This window comes from Thunnus maccoyii, chromosome 17, assembly GCF_910596095.1.
Source record: "Thunnus maccoyii chromosome 17, fThuMac1.1, whole genome shotgun sequence".
NCBI classification, from domain to species: Eukaryota; Metazoa; Chordata; class Actinopteri; order Scombriformes; family Scombridae; genus Thunnus; species Thunnus maccoyii.
The window spans coordinates 4,611,948-4,633,921 of record NC_056549.1 but is presented as its reverse complement, the minus strand read 5'-3'; the positions used below and the strand labels follow the sequence as shown (position 1 = coordinate 4,633,921).

At 39.6% G+C, this 21,974-nt stretch overlaps 1 protein-coding gene across 1 annotated transcript in view; it reads left to right on the top strand.

Moving 5' to 3' along the window:
- Nucleotides 1–2,817: 2,817 nt before the first annotated feature.
- Nucleotides 2,818–21,974, top strand: part of myt1la (myelin transcription factor 1-like, a) — a 78,529-nt gene continuing 59,372 nt past the window's right edge. Inside the window, exons 1-4 of the mRNA XM_042390209.1 lie at nucleotides 2,818–2,966; nucleotides 19,221–19,328; nucleotides 19,712–19,766; nucleotides 20,563–20,584. Of these exons, the coding sequence (XP_042246143.1) occupies nucleotides 19,712–19,766; nucleotides 20,563–20,584 (77 nt within the window). The 5' untranslated portion in view covers nucleotides 2,818–2,966; nucleotides 19,221–19,328. The remainder of the gene's footprint in view (nucleotides 2,967–19,220; nucleotides 19,329–19,711; nucleotides 19,767–20,562; nucleotides 20,585–21,974) is intronic.

Genomic DNA, 21,974 nt, shown 5'->3' with positions numbered 1-21,974 from the left:
TGCTGCTGGACATATCTGACAGAGTTGAAATCGATTCCAGACTCAGATCTTGAAGTGAAAACTACCAAAAGAAGCAGAGATAGAGAGACATAGACAGACAGTAAGAGAGAGACCTGTGCGTTTCTCCTCTCAGTCTCTATGTTTTATTGAAGGGAGAGTCTAACTAGGTCAGTCTGCTCAAACCAAGCTCGCTCTGCTGCTCTCTCTCTCTCTGTCTCTGTGTCCTTAGTTCACTCTGGTCTGCTGTCAGAGCTGAGAGACGACGGAGGGAAGAAGAGATTGAGGAGAGATGTGGAGGAGGACAGGAGAGGAGGGATGGGAAAAGAGGAAGAAAGATGAATGGATGGAGAAATGTAAAGTGGGAAGAGTGGGGGGGGGGGGGGTACAGTAAGGATGAGGAGAGGAGGAAGTAATCAATGGAAGAAGGTAAGGTAAAGGTGGAGGAAAGGATGTAAGGAGGGAAAAATCGGGAAAAGGAGGGAAATACAGAGGAGAAAGATCAAGAAAGACCCTGCTTTGGATCTCTAAAGAAAGCATGTCAATTAAACAATCTTCCTCCCATCATCATCATCTTCCTCCCATCATCAACCAAGACTTTCTCTGTTCTCCAACCACTGTGCTGGTCAAGTTGATGAAAAGGTTTTCTTCATTTGCTTGTGTTTTCTTTATTGCAGTTCTTGTTGCAGCGTGTTGAGCTGTCAGGGCCACCGTACATTAGAAATGTCCCATCGAGGCCGATCCAGGCATAGCTTGAGAAATTAAGCTAGCAGGTTTCTCCGTGATTGTTCTCTCCAGTGGTTGTCGTCACCACCACAGAAGGCCCGCCTCTCAATTCATCTGATTGGACCACGGCAAAAAATGCAAATTGTGTCAGATGATGTTTTGTTTTTCAACTCGAGGCGTTCAGGGCGCTCCTGCAAAAACGCAAGGCAGAAAAACCAAAAGCAGCAAAAAGCTTCACTCTCATTGAAAACAATTACAAACAGTCGCGCCAGACTGCTAAAAAGCACTTTGTCTGATCGGGGCCTAAAGCGCCACCTCCAACTGACTGCCATTCAAAAAGCCTCAACTCCTCTCTAGAAACACTAAGTCAATCCTTTTTTTTCAAATCCAGGCCCCCTAATAAGTGTGCAGGTGGTCACTGACAGCTGTGATTGACAGTCGGCTCACCCGCCGCTCTGCCCGGCTTCGCGACTTGCGTTGAGTTGGAGTTGGGTTTAGCTAAAGTAGCTAACGTTAGCCCAGGTGTGAAGCGCTCAGTGCTCCCAGTAAGCTAGCGTTAGCTTGGTAGCGGGGCGTGTTTCCAGAGCGTGAAAGGCAACACCCTGCACTCCTTATTTGGAAGATCCTGGCTCCAAACAGAAAAGATGGCGCTGACTATAAGCTGCAACTCTGGATGTCAAACCAGCTCCATAGCAAACCAACAGGTGATGTCACACATCGCTATGTCCATCTTTATGTAAAGGCTATGGTTGAAACGTTAATAAAAACTTACAAATGTCATTGTACCAACAGCCTCTCCTCCTCTCTTCTTCTCTATATTAGAAGGACAAAGTATGTTGTTTGTTCATTCAAGCCACATCAACACATGCAACTGTTTTCTGATCTGGCGCCTGGCGGCAGTAATCAGCAGGACAAAACTGTTGAAAAATTAACAGGTTATAACATATAACAACACTATGGTTATGATCTGCTTAGGTTCAGGGAAACATTGTGGTTCAGGTTCAAATGATCATGTTGTTATAGGGGATGATCATAGTTTTTAAAACTCAGTGTGGACTCACGATTGGAAACGGGAAACGATGTGATCTCCAGTGACAAAGTCGAGTGTTTTGTTGACGTATCCATCCATCCCGAAGTCACCTGATTTCCTCCGTTTCTCCCATAATAATCAGGCTACTAACTTACAGCTGCTGGAGCGCTTCTGTCATGTGAATGAATTTAAACATAAACATTTGCATAAATTGCATAAATAACTGATCCTGTTGTTTCCTGTCAGACAGTCTCCAACCAACTGGGGTTAAATGTGTACAAGTTATTATAATTAATGTTTTACTACTAATCTATAAAGCATATAAAAAGAGTGTAATACAAGGCTACTATTACTAATAAAGATAATAAAGTTGTTGAGTCAAACTTCTTTGTTCCCACAGAGCTCAACAAAGGGAATTACACACTGATGCATTTCAATGCCTATAGTGTGTGTGTGTGTGTGTGTGTGTGTGTGTGATCTGGTCTGCGGGGTGGAAAATCAAAACAACACCCAGAGACTGACTGCAGGGCCGCCACACACACACACACACACACACACACACACACACACACACACACACACACACACACACACACACACACACACACTCTGAGTCTACACGCTTGGAATTAATTCAGAGGAAAGAGGGGATGCATTGCCATCCTTGGAGCCTGCATGCGCGCCCCCGCTGCCTCTCCATCGGGCGCGTCGCAGGATTTGCGTAAAGAAAAGAGAGGAAGAGGAAGAGGAGGAAGAAAAGAGAGATAGATAGAGAAGAGAGAGAGAGAGAGAGAGAGAGAGAGAGAGAGAGAGAGAGAGAGAGAGAGAGGTAAACCCGCCGAATTCTTCTTCTTCTTCTGCTGCTGCTGCTGCAGTGTCTGATTCTCCCTCTACCACCTTCATCATCATCATCCTCTGCTCCCTCCTGTCTGTCTGTCTGGGTCCCCCCCCTCCTCCTCCTCCTCCTCCTCCATCCTCCCTCCTCCCTCCTCTCTCCTCCTCCCTCCTCTCTCCTCCTCCTCCTCCATCTCTCGCTCCGCCAGTGAAGGCATGGCCAGCGACAAAAGAGAGCGAGAAGGGTAGAGAGACCTTGATAGAGACCCGAAAGAGAGTGGAGAGTGAAGGAGGCTGCAGACTTTCCAACCAGAGAGGAAGAGGAGAGAGGAGGAAGAAGAGACAGAGAGATAGAGGAGTCTCCATCTTCGCCATTTCAGTATGTTTCTCTCTTGCTGTTTTTTTTTTCTATTATATTCCTATAATATCCGGAGGGCTCTGACGTGCTGTATGCGCCTCTTTATGCGCCTCCGCAGCTGCGATACATCTATTATATTCCTTTAATATTCCTACAGTGTGTCAGTCATGCTTCTGTTGTTTTCGGGGGGCTCAGTTTCGGTGACAGTCTTCTATTATGTTCCCCTATAACAATCCTGAGCTGTGACAGCGTTTCCGTGCCGCTCTTTATGCGCCTTTACAGGGACAATGTATGCTGTGGTGCCTCCTGTATGTTCATATATCACTCCTATAGTGTGTGTCACGCTTTTGTTGTTTCAAGGAGGAGTTTTGGTGACAATTATCCATCATATTTTTTTAATATTATGTCACTACGCAGCGTTTCCCGTGCTGTTTTTCTATTTTTTATATGATTTCCGTAAACAGTATTTTTGCTGCGACTTGTATAGTTTAATAGGTTGTCTGTGTATTCCTATAATATTCCCATGATACTCCTTTACTAGGCTGTTTGTGCTGCTCAGTAGCGAGCCTGTAGTGACCTTATGCAACCTTTTGATTATGTTTATTCTCATGTTTCATTATGATAATTGTATATAATGTCAGTATTATTACTCTGATAGCTCAGCGCTCTATAATATCCTATTTCTATAATGTTCCTACAGGGTGCTATGAGGCTCTTATTGTTCTCTATAGTGAGTGCGTGTATAGGATCTGATAATCCAGGCTGTATGCTATTTTATATTCCTACAGGGTGTCAGTGTTCCTATATTATTCACTGGCAACCTTATGGCACCTTTTTATTAAGTTTATTCCCTCTGTTTTCTCTGCAACGTGTATTATATACATACATAGCATCTCTATCAGTATCTTAGTGTCATGATATCCTTGTAATGTTTCTATGACTGTCCTGAAACAACAGTCAGGAGCCCAAATGAACAAGTAAATATAGTTTTTTCTTGCTGTAATCATTCCTCCTGTTCGTACTGACAATTAGAAGATAATGCGCTTTTAATGGAAGTGATGGGGGACAAAATCCACAGTCCTCCTTCTGTGCAAGAATGTATTTAAAAGTTTATCTGAAGCTAATATGAAGCTTCAGCGTCTAAATGAGTCAAATCAAGTAGATATCTTTCAACGTTACAGTCTTTTTAGTGTCACAGTTCCTCTTTTTGTTACTATACTTCCACCGCAGCTCAACAGGGAAACACTGTCCGAGGAAACACAAAGAGGGAATTTGATGCTAAAAAAGACTGTAAATGTGGCAGATATCCACTTGATATGACTAACTCAGACTGCTGAAGCCTCATATAAGCTTCGGATAATCTTTTTAATGCATTTTTGCGCAAAATGACTGTGGATTTTGGCCTCCATCACTTACATTGAAAGCGCATTTTGAAGGGGATCTTTTAATAGCCAGTATGAACAGGAGGAATGATTACACCGAGGAAAAAAAAAAACCTCCTTCACTGTTCATATGGGCACCCGGCTGTTGTTTTAAGAGACACTTGAAAAATTGTGAAACTATCCTTTAAGCACGACGTTAGCACAATATTTCTACTGGAGTAAAATCATCAGTAAAGTAACAAAACTGAAGTATCTGTGAATTAAACTAGAATAACTACAAGTATTTCATATTTTGAACTACAGATTCCTCATCATATCATGTTTAGAGAGTGTTTGTCTACTTTTGTTTCACTCCTCAGGTGTACATGTCAGTTTCTACTCTTCATATTGCTGTTGATTGTTGTCCTGCTGTATGTAAAGCCTGTTTATTGCTGTGTGCGACTACCTGAGACTATATTGTGCACTAGATGTTGGGTTAAAGGTGCCTCAGAAGCTTTAGGCTACAGTATATATATGATATATAATATGTCATGTTGTTTAGGATGTTGGGGTGAAATCAAACTTAAAGGATATAGTTGGCAATTTTCTATATTTTTCTTATTGTCAACAAATCTCATGTGGAGAAGCAAACCAACAATGAACTGATCTACTGACAAGTATTGTGTGTGTATCTAAAGCCTGATATAACTTATTCCTCTGTGCTGTAGACCTCTGTTGTCGTCCAAAAACTATTATGAGCCACACTGGGTGACATGTTTCTTCATTATAAAGAGTTTGGGCATGTTAGTTTCTTTATAAACGGCTCCAAAGACTAATAACAGCGATCATATTTTCAGTCTCCGGAGAGTAGTTCTGTATCAGGAAGAGGCCACTGAGCATGTGCAGGAATGTTGACATCGGTCTGCTAGCTTGTTGTGCTACGTATCACAAAGTTTTTACTGAACTTCTTTACAACGTCTGTCTTAGAGTCTGATCAATACGACAAAAGAAAGGTGATTATTTACTGTAAAGAGATGCAGCCGCCGTGACCTCTTCCTGACACAGAAATACTTTCCAGAGTGAAAACATGACGTCACTGTTATTCGTCTTTGGAGCCGTTTCTAAACGAACTAACGTGATCAAACTCTTCATAATGAAGGAACATGTCTCCCAGTGCGGCGGTGTGACTCATTAATGTGTTTTTAATAGTTTGTGGACAACAACGGAGGTCTACGGCACAGAGGAATAAGATATATCAGGCTTTAGATGCACACACAATACCTGTAAGTAGATCAGGTCATTGCTGGTTTGTCTCTGCACATGAGATTAGTTGACAATAAGAAAAATATAGAAAATCACCAGAAATATCCTTTAAAATCACTAAGTTAGCCACTCAGTTTTGACTCGTTTTCCAATATTCAGTAATACTTCTTCAATTAACTCAAACATCCTGAGAAAGGCGGAGATCCGATCTGGTTTTGAAGGTTTATTAACATCCATATCCCATCAGGTATTCAATCTACATCAATTTACAAATTCCCCTGAGCATCTGTCAAAAGGGAGCATTTGAAAATATCCAACCTGTCATCATTCTCTTTATATGATCAGCGTTAAACGTCGTTATATATTGTTAATGAGTTTAGCTAACTCGCTCCTAGTCTTTTCATTCTGTGGGGTTTTTCTCACTAACTGCACAGGCTCAGGAATCCAATATACATATATTTTGAAGCAATAACCCATTATCCATGCATGAAATAAACCATCACAGTAACAATAAACAGAAGTATTGTAATAATTCAATTCAACGCACACAAGAAAAAGCTCAACTCTGATATTAATAGTCAAATTAGGCTCCTTCATACTCATCTGTGAGCTCTGAAGAAGGCAAAGTGTTTCTTCCTTATTTAGTAAAGAAAATGCTTTTCTCTCAGTTGACACTAGTTCCTTGTAGATTTTACAGTATGTTTCTCTTTTGTGAGTTAGAGACCTTAATGTATTTTTTGCATATGATAATTATTATGCAGTTTGGGATGAGTATGTGTATAATAATGAGATAAGACATAATCAACCTCACAGAGGAATATTATTCTAATAAAAGAAGGTTTTTTAACTGCATTTTACTTGAATGTAAACCTGATGTTTGTGAGCCTGCGAATTCCTCCCTGATGATGTTTTAAAACATCACACAACAGCGAGCTGAGAGGAAATTTCATCATTTTGGGTTTAAAAACTTTTAACACCGATGACCGACGGCTTCACTCGAATTTGAACTTTCAGACTTAAGACTTGATCTCCAATTCAAAAGAGGAAGAATGTTGTCAGAAACTGCTGCATATTCAGAGTCGGAGTCAGAGTTCACACCGTCCTGCTTGTGCTGATGAGCCTTACAGCGGGATTTCTTTTAAACTGTCAGAGGTCCGTCTGCAAATAGAGAGTGATGGAGGGAAGAGAGAGAAGGAGGCTCGCTGTAGATGAGAGCTTGTATTGATACCTTTTGTAGGAAATTTTTGTTTTATTTCATGGGAAGCAAACTCCTGCTTATATTTGTGCATCTTGTCTTTTTATTGCTCAGTGGTACTTACTCTGTCTCGTTTTCAGGCGTTTTGTGATTTCCTGTCAACACGAGGTTTCATTTTTTTGACCAAAACCTTCTGTCAACCTTCAATGAACCTACAGAGAATTATCAGCGACTCTGCAGCTGCAGAAAAAGCTCTAAAAAGCCACCGAACGGCAAACAGACACAGTTAGCTGTAGACTAGCTGGTGAACATAGTAGAGCGTTGAGCAGCTAAAGAGCCAGATATTTCCCTCAGGAGTTGGTGGAGACCAAAAACAGAGCTAAAAGAGAGTGAATACTAGACTTATATTCAACAGATGGACAGAAACACGACTCTAAATGAATTATAATGTTGCTCCGTAACTGCTGGATGTGGAAATAAAAGCAACTGTTTGCTGACAAGTTCAACATAACAACTTCAAAAGTGGTGATATGTCAGTGTCGGGGTTACAGTTTGTTTCTGATGCCCCCAAGTGGCAAAAAAAGTTAATGCAGGTTTAAGTATTATTAAAAGGTTACTAATAGTGCTCAATGTGCAAAATGACTCATTTTAGTGTTACATAATTAAATGTTGGATAACTGATTTTAGCAGCATTTTAATGTTGTAGCTGTTATGATGAAGCAACTTTTAATTACTTTATATACTGATGGGTACTTTAATCTAAAACAATGGAGTTGGTAGAGAGTAGAAACAGAGCTAAAAGAGAGTGAATATTGGACTTATATTCACCAGATGGACAGAAACATGACTCGAAATGAATGATAATGTTGCTCCGTAACTGCTGAATGTTTGCTAACAAGTTCGACATATCAACTTAAAAGCTGATGATATGTTTGGTTGTGGTCACTTCTTGTTTCTGCTGCCCCCATGTGGCTAAAAAAAAATCAGTTTAAATGCTATTAAAGTAAAAACAGATTTAAAAAGTAAAATTTTCCTCAATACATATCAAAAAGCAAAACCAGCGCTGTGTTCAAAAGCTACAAATATTTTTTTTACAAATATGACATACCTGTTTTTATGATTCTGCATGTTTTCTACTGTTCTGTTATCATCCTTCAAGAGTAACTTGAACATGAGCTGAGTGACGTCTGATCTCTGACCTGCTCGCTGTCGGTTTATTATACAGACAGTGATGGAGGAAGTGAAGCAAACTCTCAGTGCTTCTAAACTCACTGGACTGTGCATCCACAACTCTGCCTCCTAGAAATAATGTGTATATACTAAATGGTTTTCCTAATTACATTGTGTTGGCAATCATTCACAGACAATGCTTTTTTTTTTTTTTTTCGAACGGATGAAGTGCTACATTTATATACTGCTCCACAGTCGTAGAGAGGAGGTCGGGGATGCTGGATGGTGGGAGACTCAGGTTTGCAAGGCAACAAAAACACTTTAGTTAAGGTCAGTGAGAGATGATGGTTGCTGTTAAATTTCAATAAACACGTCATGTCTCGTGCTGCACTGCAGACTTTTCTCTGTATTAAACCAAGACCATTATCTTTCCTTAACTTTAAAGAGGACATATGCTTTTTCTGGTTTGCTGTTATTTATATACTGTTATGATATTGGATGTTAAACATGGTTAAAGTTCAGAAACTTGAGGTTAACATATGAAGACACAGGCTTGTTTCAGACAGAGGCTGAACTGAGGGGCTGCGTAAAGGGCCAGTATAACATAAATAAAGAGTTTTTAACTGTAAATCATGCAAAGATATTCCAGTAGAGCCCCAGACTATAAACATAGAGCTGCCAGTGTTTAAACAAGTTAAATAACGCTGTAGTTACTGCCTCCCGAATATGTTGTCACTGAACATTTTACTCATACATTACGTTTCCTGCTAAACTTATTTGCTGTTGCAATTTAGTCGTATATAAATGTAATTTCAAGGAAACAGGGTCGGTGGAGCGGTAACATATTATTTGACAGAAAGAGCCTAATAATGTCGGGAAGCATTCGTTCTAGTTTATTCTCAGTGTGGTCCGTCTAGTTTGGAGCAGAGCTGCGATGATTAGTTGATTTATTGATTAGTCGGAAACAGAAACTTAATGTTTAGATAACCGATTAATCGTTTTTAGTCAGTTTTTAAGAAAAAAATCTCTGGTTTCAGCTTCTCAGATGTGAATATCTTCTAGTTTCTTTCATTTTCTTTGATATTAAATGAATATCTTTGGGTTGAGAACTGTTTGAGGACGTCACCGTGGGGTTTGGGAAATGGCGACACTTTCTGATATTTTATGGATCAAACAACTAAGTGATTAATCAAGATAATAATAATAATAATTAAAATAACAGCTGCAGCCCTAGTTTGGAGTGAACAAGTAGAGACAGAATAAAACAGTAATATTTCTCTTAGATCTGGATCTGGTTCTGTGTCTGAAGCTCGGTAGATTCTTTCCCGGCTGTTTGATGTGTAAACCCCGAGACCAGGTGAACTCAGCTGGAGAGTAATGCTCTCTCCCTGCTCTCTGCAGAGACAGACGCAGAGCCGGTGATCGTTCATAGCCGCAGAAGAAAATAAACCTTCACCTTGGCTCCGTCGCCTGACACCGCCTGTGTGTGACAGAGGATATTAAACACAGCTTTAACTCACAGTCGACCGTCGTTCATACCTGACTGCAGGTTGCAGATAAGTTCTGAGGCGTCTCTGTTCACACCTGTAGGTCTGCTGCAGAATAATAGCAGGCATGATGCAATTCTGCTGAACTGAGCTGTTATGTTTCAACGTCAGTGAAGGAAAGTCAGTTTTTGGGTCTTTTTAACACAACAAGTTAAACGACCAAATACGTTGTTTGATCATGTGACTCCAGAACGACACATAGCAGCGTTTTCTAATCTGGCGCCTCTATCGGCAGCAATCAACTGTTACACATCACTGTTAAAAAATAATGATGTTTTATGATGCCATCATTGTTGTCATGGCAACAATAATAACCACAGGGTTAAGGTTAGGGGGTCACATGTCTATGAGTTGTTAACAGCTCCAACAAATAGTGATTTTTCTCTCTAAACTTCTCACATGCTTTCATTTCAATAAATGTTCAAATGATCCAATATTTCAGCAAAAATCAAAGATTAGAGAAAAAGTCTAAAAAATTGAAAACAGATTTGTGTATCAGAACTTTGTTTTTTCTTCTTTCCTCTCCCATTAATCATCTCACGACCCCTCAGATTTATCTGCTGACCCTTTGGAGGTCCCCGACCCCTAGGTTGGGAACCAGTGGACTAAACTAGCTATAGCAATAGCAATACTTTAACTACATCAAGCTCATAATACTTATATACTTTTACTGTAGCAGGGTTTTTCATGCAGGACTTTTACTTGTAATGGAGTAGTTTTACATTGCTGTATTGGTACTTTTACTTAAGTAAAGGATCTAAATACTTCTTCCAGTACTGAGAGTAACATTGAAAATCAGTTACGCAACAAAGTGCAGGTCTGAAAGAGGTTTAACAGACAGTGTTCCTCCACTGAGACCTCATCTGAACTACCTGTCTGTCTGCGTCTGTCTTGTTAAATCTGAGCTGTTGCCAAGACACCCATCAATCTGATGATCTAATTCTGATCAATGAAGGTCAGCACACACACACACACACACACACACACACACACACATACTGCTTCTCCTCTCAGACAGATTAATGTCATTCTGAGCTGTGCATGAAAAACTTTTTAAAATGTGCTCCATCTGCTATGACTTCTGACCTTTGACCTCCTCGTAGTCGGTTATGTCTTTCATCTCTATACTTGAAGGGTTTTCTACTGTCGATGTGACTGAGAGATAAAAGAAGAAAAAGCTTTCTATTCATAAAATGGGAGAAATTATCCGCCAGATCAACTCTGATTCAGATTTCAGTTGGAGGTTTTTTTTGTTCACACATTGACTGTGCGCACACACACACACACACACACACACACACACACACACACACACAGACTCCTGCTGTTAATTCAAGCAGGAATAACGATTGCGGATCTCTGTTGCCACTGACGACCTGCCTCCGCTGCTTGTTACAGATCATTAAAGCTTCACTCTGACCACATCCAGCCCTCAACCTGTCAGTCACAGAGCCCCTCCCCCCTCTCCCCCCTCGCCCCCCCCCTCGCTCTGCTCTGACAGGACGACAGAGGTGAATGATGGGAGGCGGCCGGTCCTCAACGTGCAAAATGTCAACTTGATCGAAACAAGGCAACAGACGTAAACCGCTGGTTAAATAAACCAATTAGTTGCATCATTACCACGAAATCACACTTAGCTTGCACAGTCTCATTCAACTCACATAAGCAAAATTAGATCAGAATGGAGAGATAATTGATTATATTCTCACTCATGTAAGATTAGAGTTACTCTAAGCTGGTAATACTTATATATGCATGCAGGACTTTTACTATAATGGAGTATTTTTACTTCATATTGGCACTTTTACTGAAGCAAAGGCTCTGAGTAGGTCTTCCACTACTGAATACAGAGAAAAACCCAAAAAATAAACTGCTGCAACTGTGTGAAGATACTCTCTGTAGAGGAGTTCCTGTTATGAGGGCGAATATCTTCTGACAGAAGTTAGTCCGAGGGCTGAAGAGGACTTTTATCTGTTCTGAAGTGCTGACACGACACCGCCGACCTGGTCATTGAGCCGGGGGTAGGAGGCTGGCCGGCGGTGCGTTTTGTGTGTCCTGGCGTGAAAATCTGCTGTGTTGCCCCTTCGCATTCTCGCATTTACAGAGTTTAGAGGGCGAACATGAAGTGTGCCAGAGTTCATTATCAGCAGTTAACCCTGCATGCAGGAGAGTTTTAGGCTTTTTTTTTTTTAAGTTCATGTTTGGAGTAGTAGTCTATTTATGGGATATAGGAATGCAGGAAAATCCCAAACGCACTAAAGATAATACTGGCTGTTAAATAAAGAAGTTATTTTCTGCTTTTTGTTTTCTTGTTTATTAGGATTAGATGATAAAAGGAAAACACATAGTTAGTTTTCCATTTGCAGGCACAAAAAATGTTTTTCCTTTTGATTTTTGAAGGGAAAAAATAAAAAAAAAAATACTTCATAGAGTTATAAAAGACAATATAAAAAAACACAAGTGCAGGAATGTAACTGAAGAATTCCTACATGCCTCCACTGTACATTAGTGTGCCAGCGTGTTATTGACTTCCACTGTAATGTCACCGACTCGTCTCGTCTTCACCGTCAATGATTCATTGACTTTTTTTTTTTTTTTTGCGTCTCGGCGTTCAGACGTCTGAATTCAGCTGTGAAGATCACAGTCAGCTGCTGCCGCTCGGGCTCCCTCTGCGATTGGTCAGAGGTTAATTGACGCGGCTAATCACCCGATCAGTCCAGTCTCCATGGAAACCAGGAGTCGGGCTGATGTACTGTACTGTACGGGAGGGAATTCACACCAGGCTCAGCAAACGGTACTGCAGTACAGTCTTTACATTAGTGTGTCAGTGAGTCACCTTTAACATTCACTGTGTTTTTGTTAGCAACTGATAAGCTAACATGCTGTGTGATATTCAGTATTTGTATGCACATATAGTAGTTTTCAGTAATACAGTGTAAAAATACTCCATTACAAGGAAAAGTCATATTTCCAGCATGTTTTATATGTTATTTTTCACAGTTTGAGGTTTGACTGCTGCTCTTTTAATGACATCATCTCCTCCTGCCGCGTTTCTTCTGAAATGGTTTAATGGTTCAGACTGGAAAACGCCACCAAGTGAAGGAAAGTCAGTTTTTGGGTCTTTGTATTTTTAACACAACAAGTCCTCCAAGTTAAACAACCAAATACGTTGTTGGATCATGTGACTCCAGAACGACACATAGCAGTGTTTTCTAATCTGGCGCCTCTATCGGCAGCAATCAACTGTTACACATCACTGTTAAAAAATAATGATGTTTTATGATGCCACCATTGTCGTCATGGCAACAATAATAACCACAGGGTTAAGGTTAGGGGGCGATCCTAGTTATGCTTTTTAAAAGGGGTCACATTTCACATGTCTATGAGTTGTTAACAGCGCCACCAAATAGTGATTTTTCCCTCTAAACTTCTCACATGCTTTCATTTCAATAAATGTTCAAATGATCCAATATTTCAGCAAAAATCAAAGATTAGAGAAAAAGTCCAAAAAACTGAAAACAGATTTGTGTATCAGAACTTTGTTTTTTCTTCTTTCCTCTCCCATTAATCATCTCACGACCCCTCAGATTTATCTGCTGACCCTTTGGAGGGGCCCCGACCCCTAGGTTGGGAACCACTGGACTAAACTAGCTAACTGTATATAAAGTAGTGTAAACTAGCTCCACCTCCAGCAGCTACAACAGTAACATGCTGCTCTAACACTGATGCTTCACTATTAATAATCTAATGATGTCATATATAATAATATATCAGTCAGAGGGACCAAACCACTACTTTTACTGCAATACTTTAACTACATCAAGCTCATAATACTTATGTACTTTTACTGCAATACTTTAACTTTGCTTAACCTTGCTAATGACAATGTTAAAATGTTAATGTCTACCAGATAATGTTTATCATGTTCACCAGCTTATTTTAGCATGTTAGCAAATTAGCACTAAACACAAAGTAAAGCTGAAGTTAATGGGATAAATAATAATAAATATTAATGTCATTAATATTGTGGGTATTTTGTTAAAGACCTACGGAGCCCAGGAGGAACCATGGAGAAAACAATATTTGTGCTCTTGATCTAATGTAATTCACCCTCGTGCCATCCTCTCATCCGGTGTACACCCTCATTATAGATCACTCGGGATTTAATACGGTTTCATTTTGATCTTAGTCTAAGATATGTGGATATACTTTAAGCACAACACTGTGTTATCTCTGATCCCTTATTTTAAAAAAAAAATAAAAAGTCTTTTTATCAGACAATTTTCACCATAAACACTTTCATGCTCCTGCAGATGTGATCCAGTTCATAAAAACTCAGCTTCAAGGTCGAGTAGTTCAGGTTGTGGATATGGATGTATTATATTATATACAGTATATGTATTATGTATTATATTCTCTGGTTGTGGAGTTTGGATCAGTGGCTGATGTTACAAAGAAACATCGTCTTTGTCGCTTCAAACTTGTGGCTGAATAGTTAAATCGAGACCATGAAGTATAAACCTAATGATTGTGCAGTTTATGTCCAAAACAACATAAATCCTCCCTTCATGTGCAGACAGACAGACAGACCTGAAGCAGCGCTGCGCCTCCTTCTCTCTCCGTCTCCGTCTCTCTCTCTCTCTCTCTCTGTGTTCGGTTGTGTTGTTTGGTTTGTGCGCTGCGGCGTCACATCACACACCAGGTGTTTCTGTTTGTTGGGTTTGATAAAAGTTCTCTGCTGTAATAAAACACCAAGCTGCTGTCTGGCTCCACCGCAAACACACACACACACACACACACACACACACACACACACACACACACACACACACACACACACACACACACACACACACCTCACCTGGCTGCTGTGTATGTGTGTTTATTTGGTCTCACAAACATTTGTCTGGGACTGTTTGTATTTGTGTGTGGATATGTGTGTGTGTGTGTAGCTCACTCTCCAGCCATGAAACCGGAGCCTTTTTAGGAATATATGACTCATTTTCAGTGAGAAAGTGACTGGACTTAAATTCATCAGGTGACCAGAAACTGCTGGATGAAACGATGTGAAGTAAAAATCCTACACACACATTTATCTTTTTTTATTTAATGACCGGGAGCTGCTTCATTCTTGGCCAAAGAAGAAATAATACTCTCTCTCTCTCTGTTTGGTTTTAGCTCAAGTCAACAACAGTTTAATTACTATTCTAAATCAGTACTCAACTGCAGGTAACCACAGCAACAGTACTGATGCTTTAAAGGCTCCATTAGCGGATAACTAACTGGCGAAACTCACCTGAACAGTTAAACTGACTACAAACCCACTTTAAACATGGAGGAGCATTTAAACACAGCCTGGTAAGTGGACATGATAGATGCACGATAATACTCTTTTACAGGTGTCTTCATATAAAAATGAACTGACTTGACAGCAGAAACTCCACCTTGTTCATCTGGAGAATGAATTCAGTTAGTTATAACAGCACATCACTAAATTAAAACCAGTTGTGTGTAGAGATTAGTTGTTACTAAATATGTTAATTGAATGCTATTCATACTAAAAGACACATATTTCTCCAGGTATGCAGATAGAAATAAAAATAAATAAATAAATAGAAGTCACACCTACATTCAAAAAGGATCTTTTGGCCACAGAAACTGTTGTTACAGCCTGTGATGCTCATGGATGGATTTTTTTTTTAGTAGCGTTTCTACCTTCATTGGACAGTTTCTAGTGAAGCGGCAGACAGGAAACAAAGGGGGTGAGAGAGAGAGAGATGAGTATGTGGTCCAATGGTTCCTGGCTGGAATCGAACCAGTGACATTGAGGTTACATGGCACGCACAGTAACCATTCAGCTGCTAATGGATGTGCTATAGGAAGTGGATACTGGACCAAGAGATTCAGTGGCAACATAGAGAAAAGTGACACAGGTACATTGTGTACATTTCTACACTTTTAAGTCAAACATCTGCTTTTCTGTTAGTCCACATGTCTGTGTGTGTGTGTGTGTGCGTGATGGTATAAGATTTGTACTTGTGTGTGTGTGTGTGTGTGTATACATGCTTGTGTTTTGTGTGTGTATGTGTGTGATTCAGTATAGGAGCTCTGCATCATATCGTACCAGACAGGCAGAGTGTCGGACTGAATACTAAACAGCAGGAAGCTCCTCTTCACACAGCGCCGATTCAGCCATATAGGACACTGTGACACACACACACAACCACACACACACACACACACACACACACACACACACACACACATACACACACCCCAATGAACAACCAAGCTTTTTAAAATTATTTTTTACTTCATTAATTCATGTTAGTGTTTCACAACACCAAAATAAATATATATTTCTGAAAGTCAGCATGATGCTCACAACATTAGTACGTTAATATTGATATAGTATTATTATACCATTATCAAACATAAACGTGTACACCCACACACATATGTTTGTACCTCTCTCATTGTGAGGACCATCATTAACATAATGCAACACTGAGCCCCCAACTCTAACCTAAACCTTATTATAAGCTTAAATCTATAACCAAGTCTGAACCCTCAAATATCATTACTTCCAAAAATATCCAGACTTCCCAAAAATGTCTTCATTTGAAAAAAAAAAGTCCTCAATTTCCAAGTTCAGCAAATATTATTCTGCACATCCGTACATTTTTGCAGGTGCTGCGGAAATAAAAAAAAAATATGCAAAAGAACGAAGGAGTATCTGCACACTGCTCAGCTGATCCCAAATCTTCATGGCAGTGTTTCGATTTAAAACATTGTTTTTCTCACTTTTAAAGATGTCATGATTTTGGAAAAACATCCTCACTTTCCAAAAAATGTCCCGACTTTCCTAAACTGTCCACACATTCCATTAATGTCATACATGTCCAAAAAGTTCCTAACTTTGCAAAACGTCCTAATTTCCAAAAAAGTTCCCTCTTTCTGAAAAATTTCTTCACTTCCTGAAAATGTTCTGACCTTCCAAAGAGATCCAGACTTCCCAAAAATGATTTCATTAAAAAAAAAAAAAAAAAAATCATTTCAAAGAATTTACACACTTTCCCAAATTTCCTGACCTTTCCAAGTTGTCCTCACTTTCTCTAAATGTCATCCACATCCACAAAGGTCATTGCTTTTCAAAAATGTTCAGACTTCCCCAAAAGGTCTTAACTTAAAAAAATGTCCTGACTTTCCAAGATGTCATGATTTAAAAAAAAAAAAAAAATCTCTTTCCCAAACATGTCCCCACTTTCCAAAAAAATAAAACAAAACAAAACCAAAAAAAAACTTTCAAAAATACCCAGACTTGGAATACAACGTCCTCATTTTCCAAACATTCTCCACTTTTGGAAACATCCCATAAAGGTCTTAATTTAAAAAAATGTCTCCACTTTTCAAGATGTCATGATTTTTGAGAAAATGTCTTTTCCCAAACATGCCCTCACTTTCTAAAAATGTCCTCTCTTTCCCCAAATGTCCTGACTTTCCTAAACTGTCCACACATTCTATAAATGTCATCCATGTCCAAAAACATTTTCAAGGTCTTAAACACAGGGCGGTCCTCACAAGGATAGAAGCATAGGAGCACACACACACACACACACACACACACGCGCACATGCAGAGGCAGAACGAGGACACAGCATATGGACACACACATTCATGCACACGCAAACACTGATGATAGTACAGGGGAACATGCACACACACACACACACACTGACATACATACACACATCAGTGTGCAGCACACTCAGTTGTAAAGTTTCCAGAGAGGATTTTTTTCTTTTTTGGCTGAGCTCTTGACAGCGGAGCACGCTCGGTGGAGTGGCGGCCTCAGATGCACCCGGCCTCGGTATGCTGTGGAAACATAATGGGACTCGGCTGAGAGTTCAGGCGAGGCTGTCCAGAATTTACATTTATATTAACGCTGCAACACCCCCCTCCCCACCCCGACCACCCTCACCACCCCCCCAGCTGAGCAGAGAGAAGCACGCAGAGGAGCTGCTGCTGCGTTCATGTGATCATCATCAAACTGTTTGTTTCAGCGTTGCCTCTCTCTCTCGGTGCTGCTTCAGTTTCATGTTGCTGTTTGCATTGAAATCCTCCCAGCAGGATCTCACAGAGTTCTGTTGTGATTACTTCAGCCTGAAGTGAGTTCTTGTGTTATTTGAAAGTTTTTTTGGGAGGGGAAAGAAAATACTTTTTTTTTTTTTTTGGCATATTTGACTTTTTTGACAGTTGATATAGTTGATACATAGTTGATATGAGTTGATTATATATTTATAGGTATAGTGAGAGACAGCAAAAATCCCTGGCTGGATTCAAACCTGCACCTGGTGTCTTAACCATTCGGCTATGAAGTCATTCACAAAAATATGTTCATATTTATTTAACCAGGTGAAATCTTATTGAGGTTAGCAGCCTGTTTTTAAAGGGAGACAGGTTTCAGACAAGATGATATGAGGCACACAAATAAAATAATGCTTATATTTTTATGCAACTTCATTTTATTGCCCGGTGTTTTAGGATCTCTGTGTTTGTTTTTAATTTCTGTTTGTTAATTCTTCCTTCTTTTCTGTTAAGCACATATAAAAAAAAACAGATGGAAGGAGGTGCATTAAGGCTCAAAGTTACAAAACAATTGTCAGTATTAAAGCTAAAAACAGAGACAGTAAAGGAACCGTTTACATTAGAGTTTACAGTAGTTTTGGTTGGATGGTATGTTTTATTAGCACCGCAGTGGTGTTAGGGCTGTATTAGTGTTTTGTTAGTGTTGCATTGGCCGTTATTTTTTCTTCTGTAAATTCCCATTTGAAAGTACTGATGATTCATCTAGAGCTTCATGTCCATCCAAGACTCGACGAGCTCCATCTGGCAGTCCATTAACAGTCTCTATGCATAAATTGAGCAAAAATGACTTCTGGAGTCTTGGACACCCTGATATCTCTATGTTTCACTGTGTCTATGTTATGACTTGTTCATATTGGAACTGATATTAGTTGTTGAATATTTGCTGCTTTAAAAACCATTAAATGAAATTTGGTAAAATGTTGATATGAAAAAGAATATTAACAGTAATAATGTCCTGTTCTCTTGTCTGAACAGTTGCTCAAATACAAAATACCACAAATAAAATTCTGCTAATTCATGATTGTGGTCGACTCGCTTATTTCAAAAAATAGAAGCGCTGTTATTCTACTATTTAAAGTCTCAAGTTCATATCTAGTGCAGTAGGAAAAATGTCTTTGAAGAAACTATATCCTTCCTGGGTTATAATATATTCTGCAAAAGACTTTATTTTATCTGTGTGGTTGGTCTAATTATGGGTTATTTCCAGACTTTACTGTGGGTTACTGAAAGGTGAGTCTGTAGAATCTCTCCAGAGAACCACCTAATTGACTGACTGAATGAAATGCCACATTTGTACATATCATTAAAAATGTGTAGATGGTGTTTTGCGAGTGTCAAAATGTCATTAAAATATCATAATTATAAATTTCATGGAGACAGTGAAGTCCAACAGCTGTTCGAGGAAACTTCAGCTGCTGACAGACTCACTGGATGTTTCAGGAATCAAACCTGGGACATTTTAGTCTCAGAATGACCTGGTTAGCTGTAAATCTCAGGTCAGTCAGGTTTTTCTGCAGGTTTGATGTGAAAACAGAAAACCTGCTTTAATGTCCAGCAGAACTGAAACTTTTCTGTGTTTTGTTTTTTGCAGATCATGACTCTAGAAGAGGAGGTCTGAAAGTAAAGACTCTATAAAGACTCTTCAGCTACGAGACCAGCAGCAGTAGCTCGAGGTGGTGCCACACCGAGCTCCGACCAGGTACATTATCACAATCAACTACTGGAGATTTTTAACAATAAACCACAATGTATAATTTGCATGATTTCCAAAAATTGCTGTGAAAGAAGAAAACCAACAACAGATACCACTTGTATTTTTTGGGGTGTTAGCAGTAATTGCATGTTTACAGTTGGAGGTTGTTATGGTGATTAATAGGACTTAAGTAGGTGGTTGCTAAGTGGTTGTTAAGTTGTCCAAAGTGGTTGCTAAGTGTCAGATAGTTGATTGCTAAGTTGTTACTCCGGTTTTTATGGGGTTCAGGGTGGTTGCTAGGCGGTTGATATGGCTTTCCGACATTTGACAGTTGCTAGGTTTATGAAATTACAGTTTCACCATGTTCATTTGTGTTATTTCCTCTTCAGATGGAGGTGAATGCAGTTGAAAAACGCCATCGAACACGATCCAAAGGAGTCCGAGGTATGAGGGCAGCCTGACTGTGCAGCTAGCTAGCAAAAACATCCGCTGCTCCTATCCAGACCAGCTTATTTTACACATATATTACAAATCTTTAGCTTGTGGAAAAAAAACTACCAGAAATAGGAAAAAAATAGCCAACTCATGGTGAAGCAGGAATATTAACATTATAAGTTAACGTTAGCTAATGTAGCCCGCTAGATTAGCCTGTTAGTCTGTTAACCTGCTGGGTCTAAAAGTGTAAAAGACACACAGCCCCCTCTTCTTCCTCAACTTAGCCTTGTTTAACATTATTTCCATATTCAGCAAATTGTCTTTGGATAAACAACATGTATAATTAATACTGATTACTTCACTGGTGCTAAATGTACACAAGTTAATGCAGCCTCAGTGGTTTTGTGTTTGACAATAAAATCAAAGCAATCAGATACTACTGATCATCCATCGGATATTAATAATACATAATAAAATATTTTATAGATATCTCATGGCATGAGAATTACAACCTAAAACACATATAAAATATTTAAACTCATCTACACTGCACAGCATCATACAAGACCAAAACACTTTAGAAAATAATTTCTTGAGTTTTTACTACAAATTCATCATTGATTTGTACATTAAGTCTCTTTGACCTTGTGTCAACTGTCCCCACCCCTCTGTGAAATAGTTAACACTTGACTTTGACCTTGAAGCTCACAGACAGTAGATGTGTTAATGATTGTTGATTGACTGCAGACTGGTGAAGTTATAACATTTATTTTTGTTCTGTCTTTGTCTGAAGCCGTCGTGGAAGCAGTAACACAGGAGTTATTCAGGTAGGTAAACCTCTGCTGATCCACACTCATTAAATACATCATTGTATTGCGCTATTATTATTTTTGCATCATGGCCACCTTGTATTCATTAAAGTAAATAATACCGGGAGATGTTTTCTTGCAGTCATGAGTTACATATAAATGATATTACTCATCTTGTATGTATTGTGTTGGAGTGTCACCACTGGGATTTGTAGCAGTGATGTAAACTGAATTTGATTTGTAATCCATTACTCTACATGTGACTGGGCTTTGCCGCGGTTGACTCTTGTCACAGACTCTTTTTGTGGCTTTTATGAACTGGGCAGCTGATGATAGTCCAGTTTCAAAGTTCATGTTTTTTGCAGATGATGTAGTTCTGTTGGACAAGGACCTCTAGTGCACATTTGGGTGGTTTTCAGCTGAGTGTGAAGCGGCTTGAATGACAGTTTGACATTAATAGATGGATTTCCGTAACAGATTTTCGAGATTAAGAGGGAGCTTAAAGAGCGAAGAGAGAGTTTAAAGCCAAAGTGAATAAACAGATATTGTAATTCTGATAAAACCATGACATTATTACGTTAGCATCATGCTAATATGTTACTCAGTTGAGTATTACACAAACAGTTAACAATTGGACCAATAATTTATTACATTTTGATGATTTACTACATTTTGCGGCAAGAATGGAGAAAGCAGTAAATGCTGAATATCACTGCTACCTGTGTGTGTGTGTGTGTGTGTGTGTGTGTGTGTGTGAAGGGCGGTGTTTCTGCTTCACTTAATCTCATTTAGTAAAACTGACAAATATTGGTGTGTGCAGCAGATTATGGTTGAACCCGGTATGATCCAGGTCAGCGCTTTACTGTAAACAACATGTCCTGTTGGTGCTGTGTGAGGAGCCATGAGCAGAGGAGCAGAAAACTCCCAATGATTCACCCAGAATTTAAATCTGACGGGTTGCTGGCGAGGGCTGAACAGCCGGGGCCAGACACGGACAGAGACGCTTTGAAGTAGAAATGATTGTAAATACTTTGAAATACTGTAAGCATGTATCAAGCAATTTTAGTTTTTCCATCACAGTTGTGGATTAATCTGACTAATCTGCAGGGATAAACATACAAATTAATTTCTAATTGTGGTGTGCTGTGGTGAAAAAAAAGAAGCATGTGGCGTGATATTAAAACGCATCGTATCTGTCGGCTCAGTGGGAATCAGAGCTGCGTTTTCTGCTGCATCACAGCTCTGAATTTGAACTTTAACTCCAGGGATTGGGACAAGTCCTGATCCAAATCCTCCCAGAGTGCTGCTGGTGTTTCTGGTTGCAGCCTGAGCTGACAGAGCTGAGGCACCTCGATAACGTCGCAGCCAAGTCGACAGAAGGGGAGAAAACGAGTCGCTCCTTCCCAAA